At 45.4% G+C, this 8,780-nt stretch overlaps 1 protein-coding gene across 1 annotated transcript; it reads right to left on the bottom strand.

The window, feature by feature from the left end:
- Positions 1-2,049: 2,049 nt before the first annotated feature.
- LOC107601326 (solute carrier family 26 member 6-like) lies at positions 2,050-3,200 on the bottom strand. The gene is made up of 4 exons (XM_016293480.1): positions 2,902-3,200; positions 2,614-2,668; positions 2,334-2,476; positions 2,050-2,249 (listed from the first exon to the last, which is right to left on the bottom strand). The coding sequence occupies exons 1-4, from the start codon at positions 3,172-3,174 to the stop codon at positions 2,223-2,225; spliced, it is 498 nt and encodes a 165-aa protein (XP_016148966.1). The 5' UTR covers positions 3,175-3,200; the 3' UTR covers positions 2,050-2,222.
- Between the last annotated feature and the right edge of the window lie 5,580 nt (positions 3,201-8,780).

Here is an 8,780-nt window from a genome sequence, read left to right as displayed (position 1 = left end):
CACTCTAGCCCTCCACCCTCCGCTCACTCTAGCCCTCCACCCTCCGCTCACTCTAGCCCTCTGGCCTCCGATCACTCTAGACGCCCACCTCCGCTCACTCTAGCCCTCCGCTCACTCTAGCCGCCCACCTCCACTCACTCTAGCCCTCCACCCTCCACTCACTCTAGCCCTCCACCCTCTGCTCACTCTAGCCGCCCGCCTCCACTCAGTCTAGCCCTCTGGCCTCCGTTCACTCTAGCCCTCCGCTCACTCATTTGCATAGTGTTGTCGGCATACAAAAATGTGTAATGTGTGTCAATAGTCAATAGCCAGTTGACCTCCATTAAAGATTAAACTGTATGACATCGACTGGATCAGTTTACTGTCTTTTCCCCTCCAGTCCTCACTGCATTCACACAGAATGAAACCTGTGCTGAAACAGAGGGTGTCATTATCAGTATTTTCTACAGCAGCCTACTGTAAACGTACTATACAAATAAACTAAAGAACCATTTCAGTGCTGTCAAGATGAAGGTGTCAATCTCACTTGTTATGCTTATAGAGGATCCTGACCCACATGATAAATGTAGTTTCATTTTTGTGGCATGATGTCTGAATTCTAACAGTTCAGCTCAGTTTCATGATTCTGACATCCATGACTGCAGCAACTCTGATAGTGAAAAATATGACAGTCTGAGTATTATCTAAACCTGCACTCATGGCATAATACAGCTAAACATCCTATTGTGCAACCTTGCCACAACAAAAGTAGAACATCAGAATAAAATGTAAAATATGCAGCAATGTACCGCATATGGAAATAATATTAAAAATAATCATATTAATAATAAGAATTAAATATTAATAATGCACACTTTTCTGATGAGGTAGGTTATAGCAGGTATGGAGCGAGGACAGCCAAAATTCATTTCTGATTGTATTGTTGTTTTCGCTATCTTTCTGCAGCGTTTTGCTTGACAATGTTTTAAAAGCAGTTTTATTTTTGGCATTGGTCTGGTGGCGCGTTTCAAACAAGCAGCGCTCTTCCGGGTGTGGTGCGTTTAAGAATCTGTTTACTTGAACGTTTATGTTTTTATCTTAAAATAATTCATGAAAACGCAGAAGTATTGAACTTATGAACTGTTAGTTACATGACAGCTAAAGTGTGTTTTTAGTCGTGAGACTCTCGCGCTGGTTTGGCTCAGTGGTTACTTCCGATTTACGAGAAATCCCCGTCTCGTGGCCGCCGGGACACCGGACACCGGAGATCGAGCCTCGAGCGCTGTCCAGCGTTTTCATCTTTCATGCCACGAGATCTTGCTCTTTAGTCAGTCAATGATTTGTAATCATTTTCACAGGCTATAGGGGTTCCGTATGAAACTTTAATCTCAGTATGTCTCGACGTCTTGCATTTTTAAGCCATGCTTACATTTTCACTTTTTAATTAATAAAATTAAGACGTAAGACAGGTATTATTTTAATTGCCATTAACAAATACGAGTCTACTGATATTTATATCAGCATTTGAAAAAAAAAGCAATACACAGATGATTTAATTTCAGTAGCTTCACTCCTCGTTGTTGTAACACCTGACATGAACAGCAGGTGGCGCTCAAAGATCAGTTTCGACGCTCCAAACATCCTAATATCACATTTTTAATTTCCCTTGTTTAAGTTTCCCAGATTTATTTATGAACTATCTTTCTGGCAGCCTGTTTATAATGCTTCATTTAGAAGTTATCAATTTATCTTTAAATTGATATTAATTTACTGAGAAGATGAAATACTCACAAGGCACTCGTGTAATTAATTCATCTTTGCATGCAGTTTAATAGAGCTTGACGGAGTTTTCAAATAATAACAGGCAAAATATTTAGATAAGACTGTTATTTGTAGTATTACACTTATTCAAAGAGAATGGATACCTGCTCCGTGTTTGGCAGTTTTTTAAGTTACCTGGCTCTTTCTACTAAAACTTGTAGACTTTCTACACAACTTTTCCTTATTATAAACTTTTCCTTATATATAAAGACATATATATATATAATGTCCATTATATGCCACACTAAGACAGTCAACGTCCATCGTATTGAAAGCTATGTTTTATGATATAAACGTCTGATATATGGCTGTGAGCCTTGATGGGTATTTCTGTTTTGTTGTGATTAGTTTTAGGCTTCTATCATCCTGATGCATCTATTCGGCCCCTCATTCAAGCTCGAGGACAGAGGGACACCTGCTGGTCACAACCTCGTAACGCTGGGCATTCCCTGTAACAGAGCAACAGCTCACATGAGTGTGAGGGAAACAGTAAGGATCTGATCGAGAAACCCTTAGTGTGATGAGAGTCTCACCAGTGCAAATTCAGATCCAGACCGATCTCTCTGAGACCGACACAGGCAGTGCAGCACAGCGTCATGGATAGATGGGAAAAGGCGACTTTTAGAGATGGACTCTGAGAAGAATCCGCCTCGCTCCAACTGCTGCACTACACACACTACAGCCACACACATTGGGAGAGTGAGATAAGCTGCACTTGTTGAAGGTTGATTACACGATGGACTTTAGTTACAACATTGTCTTGATCTAGCATGCGAATGTTGGAATTAAGAGCGGATGTCTGATTTTACCCACCTCGGCATCCAGCGATGTAAACAGCGACATCAACCTCTGCAAAATCTTGAAAAATCTAGAAGCATGTTTAAAAAAAGTGCAGTAAATCTAAAACCATTTCCACTGCAAACCATTGCGTTTTTGATTATTGTAATGAATTACAATAATGTGATAACAACTACCAGTTTATAATATCAAGCAGCATGCATGTTTTAGTGCTGCTAAAATAACTGGAAGCGAATGACACCGAAAGCCTCGCACATTCAAGTCACAAAGAAGGTGGGTACAAATGAATGTGACTTGGCTTACGTTTTTCAGTGTTTTTAGGGTGACCGTGTCGATGAAGCTGACGGGACTGAAGTCCAGGATGATGGAGTGTGTGTGTTCCTGCACACCATCACTGCTGGAGGAGTGTGTGTCTGTCTCGTCCCGATTCTCCTCCTCAGAGTCCTGCTCTGGCTGGAAGCTGCAGTTCATGTTACCGTGGGTTACTGTTGCTATGCCGCTGTCATTGATGATGCATTCCTGGTCCGTTCCGTGACAGTGCACAGATTCACTCGCATTCTTCATGGAGACCATCATTCTGTTCGCCAGCTCTCTCAGAACTCCAGTCTATGAACAGCACACATAACCGCTTAATAAAATGGTAAACTTCACTAAATAATACCTTAAAGAACTAAAACCACAGAAATTTTTCTGTAGGCCTATGTGTATGTGAGTGTGTATGTGAGTGTGTGTGTGTGTGTGGGTCAGGGTTTCCTTTACTGTGGTGACCACATTTTTCTACATGGATGGTAAAACCTGAAATCAGTTTTGGGGTCAGTGAGTTTTCAATGTTTTTTTTTTTAAAGAAAATGTTCTTATAAGTCCCATGCTTATATTATTACAATTTAAAATAACTGTGAATATATGTTAAAATGTAATTTATTCCTGTGATCAAAGCTGAATTTTCAGCATCATTACTCCAGTCTTTATGTCACGGCTGAATAGAGAGGCATACACAGGAAGAACGATTCAGAGCTTCTTTATTTACACAAACTGAAGGAGAGCTTCAGATGGTAAGTTTTAAAACTGAAACATAACTTTAACTCCTGAAATTGAAGCGTAACAGTCTTTATCTTAATCCTCTTTAGGAAGATCCAGCAAGACGACGGGAGAGACAGAGCCACGGAAATCTAGAGGGCTGTGGAGAGGCATGAGGTAAGGTATGCAACCTTGAGACCAGTCAATGAGCTACTGAGGTGAGTGAACAGATATAGTGCACAAGTGACATCAGGTGTTCGTAATTAGTAATCTGCTGATTGTGAACAGGTGTAGGTGGCTGGTGAGGCTGATGTGGCTGGTGAATCTGTGACAGTATCCTCTCCCCCACGGGCATCTCCTGGTGCCCGAGACCGACGGCGAGGACCACCACGCCCCCTAGGAGCAGGACGATCTGGGTGTGACTGGTGGAAGTCAGAGAGGAGTGACAGATACAGAATATCATCTTTGTCCACCCATGATCTCTCCTCGGGACTGTACCCCTCCCAATCCATGAGATACTGGAGCCGGCCGCCCTGCTGTCGGGAGTCTAGGATTTCTTTGACTCTGTAGATGGTATCGTTGGGGTTGACCTCGGGAGGAGGTGGTATCTTGTGCTCTGCAGAAGGAGGGAGAAGTGGATTAGTGAAAGGTTTTAGCAGAGACACATGGAAGGTGGGTGAGATGCAGTAGGTGTCTGGGAGTTGGAGCTCATATGTGACATCATTAATTTGCCTTGTGACAGGGAAAGGACCGACATAACAGGGACTCAGCTTCCTGCTGGTCAGCCGGAGACTAATATCCCGAGTGGAGAGCCAAACTCGGTCACCTGGTTGGTACACAGGCGTGGGTGCTCGACGGGCATCAGCATAGTCTTTATGTCTCCATACTGCCCGCTGGAGATGGGCATGTGCTGAGTCCCATACCCTCTCACTCTCACGGAACCAGAAGTCAACCGCAGGGACTTCCGAGGGCTCTCCAGTCCAGGGGAAGAGTAGTGGTTGAAATCCGAGCATGCACTGGAATGGTGTTAATCCAGTCGTTTCCTGTCGTAACGAGTTCTGAGCGTATTCGGCCCAGAATTTTCAGCATCATTACTCCAGTCTTTATGTCACGGCTGAATAGAGAGGCATACACAGGAAGAACGATTCAGAGCTTCTTTATTTACACAAACTGAAGGAGAGCTTCAGATGGTAAGTTTTAAAACTGAAACATAACTTTAACTCCTGAAATTGAAGCGTAACAGTCTTTATCTTAATCCTCTTTAGGAAGATCCAGCAAGACGACGGGAGAGACAGAGCCACGGAAATCTAGAGGGCTGTGGAGAGGCATGAGGTAAGGTATGCAACCTTGAGACCAGTCAATGAGCTACTGAGGTGAGTGAACAGATATAGTGCACAAGTGACATCAGGTGTTCGTAATTAGTAATCTGCTGATTGTGAACAGGTGTAGGTGGCTGGTGAGGCTGATGTGGCTGGTGAATCTGTGACAGTATCCTCTCCCCCACGGGCATCTCCTGGTGCCCGAGACCGACGGCGAGGACCACCACGCCCCCTAGGAGCAGGACGATCTGGGTGTGACTGGTGGAAGTCAGAGAGGAGTGACAGATACAGAATATCATCTTTGTCCACCCATGATCTCTCCTCGGGACTGTACCCCTCCCAATCCATGAGATACTGGAGCCGGCCGCCCTGCTGTCGGGAGTCTAGGATTTCTTTGACTCTGTAGATGGTATCGTTGGGGTTGACCTCGGGAGGAGGTGGTATCTTGTGCTCTGCAGAAGGAGGGAGAAGTGGATTAGTGAAAGGTTTTAGCAGAGACACATGGAAGGTGGGTGAGATGCAGTAGGTGTCTGGGAGTTGGAGCTCATATGTGACATCATTAATTTGCCTTGTGACAGGGAAAGGACCGACATAACAGGGACTCAGCTTCCTGCTGGTCAGCCGGAGACTAATATCCCGAGTGGAGAGCCAAACTCGGTCACCTGGTTGGTACACAGGCGTGGGTGCTCGACGGGCATCAGCATAGTCTTTATGTCTCCATACTGCCCGCTGGAGATGGGCATGTGCTGAGTCCCATACCCTCTCACTCTCACGGAACCAGAAGTCAACCGCAGGGACTTCCGAGGGCTCTCCAGTCCAGGGGAAGAGTAGTGGTTGAAATCCGAGCATGCACTGGAATGGTGTTAATCCAGTCGTTTCCTGTCGTAACGAGTTCTGAGCGTATTCGGCCCAGGGAAGATACTGGCACGAATTTGGTCATTCACATCCCAGGTGATTGGATATGCGAACACTGTGGGTGAGAGAATGGGTTCCAGGTTATCTGGTGATGGATCTGGTTGGTGAAGTCGTGACAAAGCGTCTGCTTTGAGGTTCTTATGCCCAGGGCAGTAGGTTACGGTGACTTGGAAACGGGTGAAGAATAAGGCCCATCGGGCTTGTCGGGGATTGAGACGTTTAGCTTCACGGAGGTATTGGAGATTCTTGTGATCAGTTATGACTTCGAAGACTCACTTTTCTAGCGTGAGTTTGATGGCCAGTAACTCGCGGTTCCCGATGTCGTAGTTTTGCTCCGCCGGGGACATATTCTTGGAGAAGTACGAGCATGGGTGAAGTACGGGGGGTTTACCCTTCCATTGGGATAATACTGCACCTACGCCTAGAGTGGAAGCATCCACTTCCACCACGAACTGGTGGTTTGGATCTGGAGGGGTTAGGGCTGGAGCGGTGCAGAAAGAGGATTTGAGCTGCAGAAAGGCATGTGTGGCTTCAGGCGTCCAGGAGAGTGTCTTTGGCTTCTGACGGAGGAGAGAGGTAAGTAGAGCCGACCGTTGACTATAATGGGCTATGAAGCGCCGATAAAAGTTCACAAATCCCAGGAATCTCTGCAGCTCTTTGACCATGGTGGGTTGTGGCCAATTCCTCACTGTTTCCACCTTGTTTTGGTCTATTTGGACTCCCTCTGGTGTGATTATGTAGCCCAAGAATTGAATGGTGGTTAAATGGAACTCACACTTTTCTTGTTTGAGGTAGAGGTGGTGCTCGCGGAGACGTTGGAGTACCTGGGAAACATGCTGTTGGTGTTCCTTAAGATTGGGTGAGTAAATGAGAATGTCGTCGATGTAGATGATTACGAATTGGTTGAGCATATCAAGGAAGATTTCATTCATGAAGTTTTGGAAGATGGATGGTGAGTTTGAAAGGCCATACAGCATAACCTGGTATTCGTAGTGCCCGGATGGTGTTATGAATGCAGTTTGCCATTTGTCTCCTTTTTGAATGCGGATAAGATTGTAGGCACTGCGTAGATCGAGTCTCGTGAAGATCCGGGCACCACGGAGTTCCTCCAACGAGGCTGGTACCAGAGGGAGTGGATAGGAAAATTTGATGGTTTGGGAGTTGAATGTTCGATAGTTGATATAAGGGCATAGGCCCCCATCCTTCTTCGCCACAAAGAAGAAACTGGATGCTGCAGGAGAAGTGGAAGGATGGATGAACCCCTGATGTAATGCCTCCTTTATGTACTCCTCCATAGCAGCGCGCTCCGGGATCAATAGGGGATAGACATGTCCCTTAGGTAATTTAGCCCCAGGCAGCAGGTCAATTGCAGTCCCATGGCCGATGAGGTGGAAGATGGGTTGCCGCGACCTTGCTGAACACGTCCTGGAATGCCCTGTAGGCGGCTGGAATGTGGACTGAGCTTTGTGAATCTGGGCTCTCAATAGTGGTAGAGCAGAGGTATGGAGAGCTTAGCTCGGCCTGGAAGAGGGAGATCTGCTAAACATGTTCTGAAACAGGATTCACTCCACCGAAGTATTTCCCCAGAGTTCCAGTGCATATCTGGATGATGTTTAGCCAGCCAGGGACACCCCAGGATAATATCTACTGTAGCCTCCTCCAGCACCAGGAACGAAATCTGTTCAGCATGGAAGTTTCCGATGCGAAGAGTGACTTCCGGGGTGCGATGGCGCACCACCCCCTTGCTCAGCGGTAAGACTGATGGAGGAGATTAAATTTCCTGAAGCTCCCGAATCCACCAAGACCTTGACTGGAAAAGAGTGGTTCATGTACATTAGAAGGGCATCAATGTGAGGCAGACTTGAGACATCAGGATGAATATGGACCGTACTCACTGCTGAGCATGTGCGGCGAATATGGCAGGAGGGCAGAAGGTGCTCCTGGGACCCACAGTACAGACAGAGCCCTTGGGTGATTCAGCAGGCCCGTTCTGTGGTTGATAGACGGTAACAGTTAGTTTGCATCGGCTCGGGTGCTGGAGGAGCATTACTCGGTGAGGTGGCAGCGGATGAGGAATCCTCGATGTGACAACCGATTAGATGTTGGGAGATGTGCAGCGCTTTTTGCAGAAAGCTCCCTAGACCTACAATGTCCTCATAGATGGACATTTGCTGTCTGATTGAAGGGTGTAGACCACGTCGGAACGTTGATAGAAGTGCCGTTTCGTTCCATCCGCTGCTTGCCGCGAGGGTACGGAATCGAACTATATAGTCATGGATGGACATACTCTCTTACCGTAGTCGAAAGAGCTCATCGTGCACGGAGGCAGTTTTGCCAAACACCTTGCGGAAATGATCAATGAAGGCATCATAGGAGCGCACTAGGGGACTGCGCAAATTCCAGAGAGCTTCGGCCCATTGCAGCGCACTTTCAGACTGTAGTGACATGATGAATGCAATCTTAGATTGTCAGAACACGATGACTTTATTCTCAAAATATTTATTATGTTGCACTAAAATGCTGTCATATGAAAATAATTCAAAACTAAAAAGTTCATTTTTGTTTAAATCTAAAACACAAAAATATGTTTTTGATTACTTTAGTTTGGGGACCAATTCGCACTATTAAACTATTAGCTACGACTTTTGCTTTTATAAACTCCTAATTACTGCTTATTAATAGTTAGCAAGGTAATTGTTAAATTTCAGTATAGGGCAGGGTTTAGGGATCTAGAATATGGTCATGCTGAATAAGGCATTTATACATGCTTTATACAGTGGGGCAAAAAAGTATTTAGTCAGCCACCAATTCTGCAAGTTCTCCCACTTAAAAAGATGAGAGAGGCCTGTAATTACCTGGGATTGCTTTAGCCTGTCCAGAAACACAAATATAATAAATAAACACACACACGTAAATGAACGGTTTGCCTAT

Source organism: Sinocyclocheilus grahami, unplaced genomic scaffold (assembly GCF_001515645.1).
Source record: "Sinocyclocheilus grahami isolate Dianchi unplaced genomic scaffold, SAMN03320097.WGS_v1.1 scaffold303.1, whole genome shotgun sequence".
Classification (NCBI taxonomy): Eukaryota; Metazoa; Chordata; class Actinopteri; order Cypriniformes; family Cyprinidae; genus Sinocyclocheilus; species Sinocyclocheilus grahami.
Note: the sequence above shows the minus strand (reverse complement) of the source record. Positions and strands in the feature narration are given on the sequence as shown.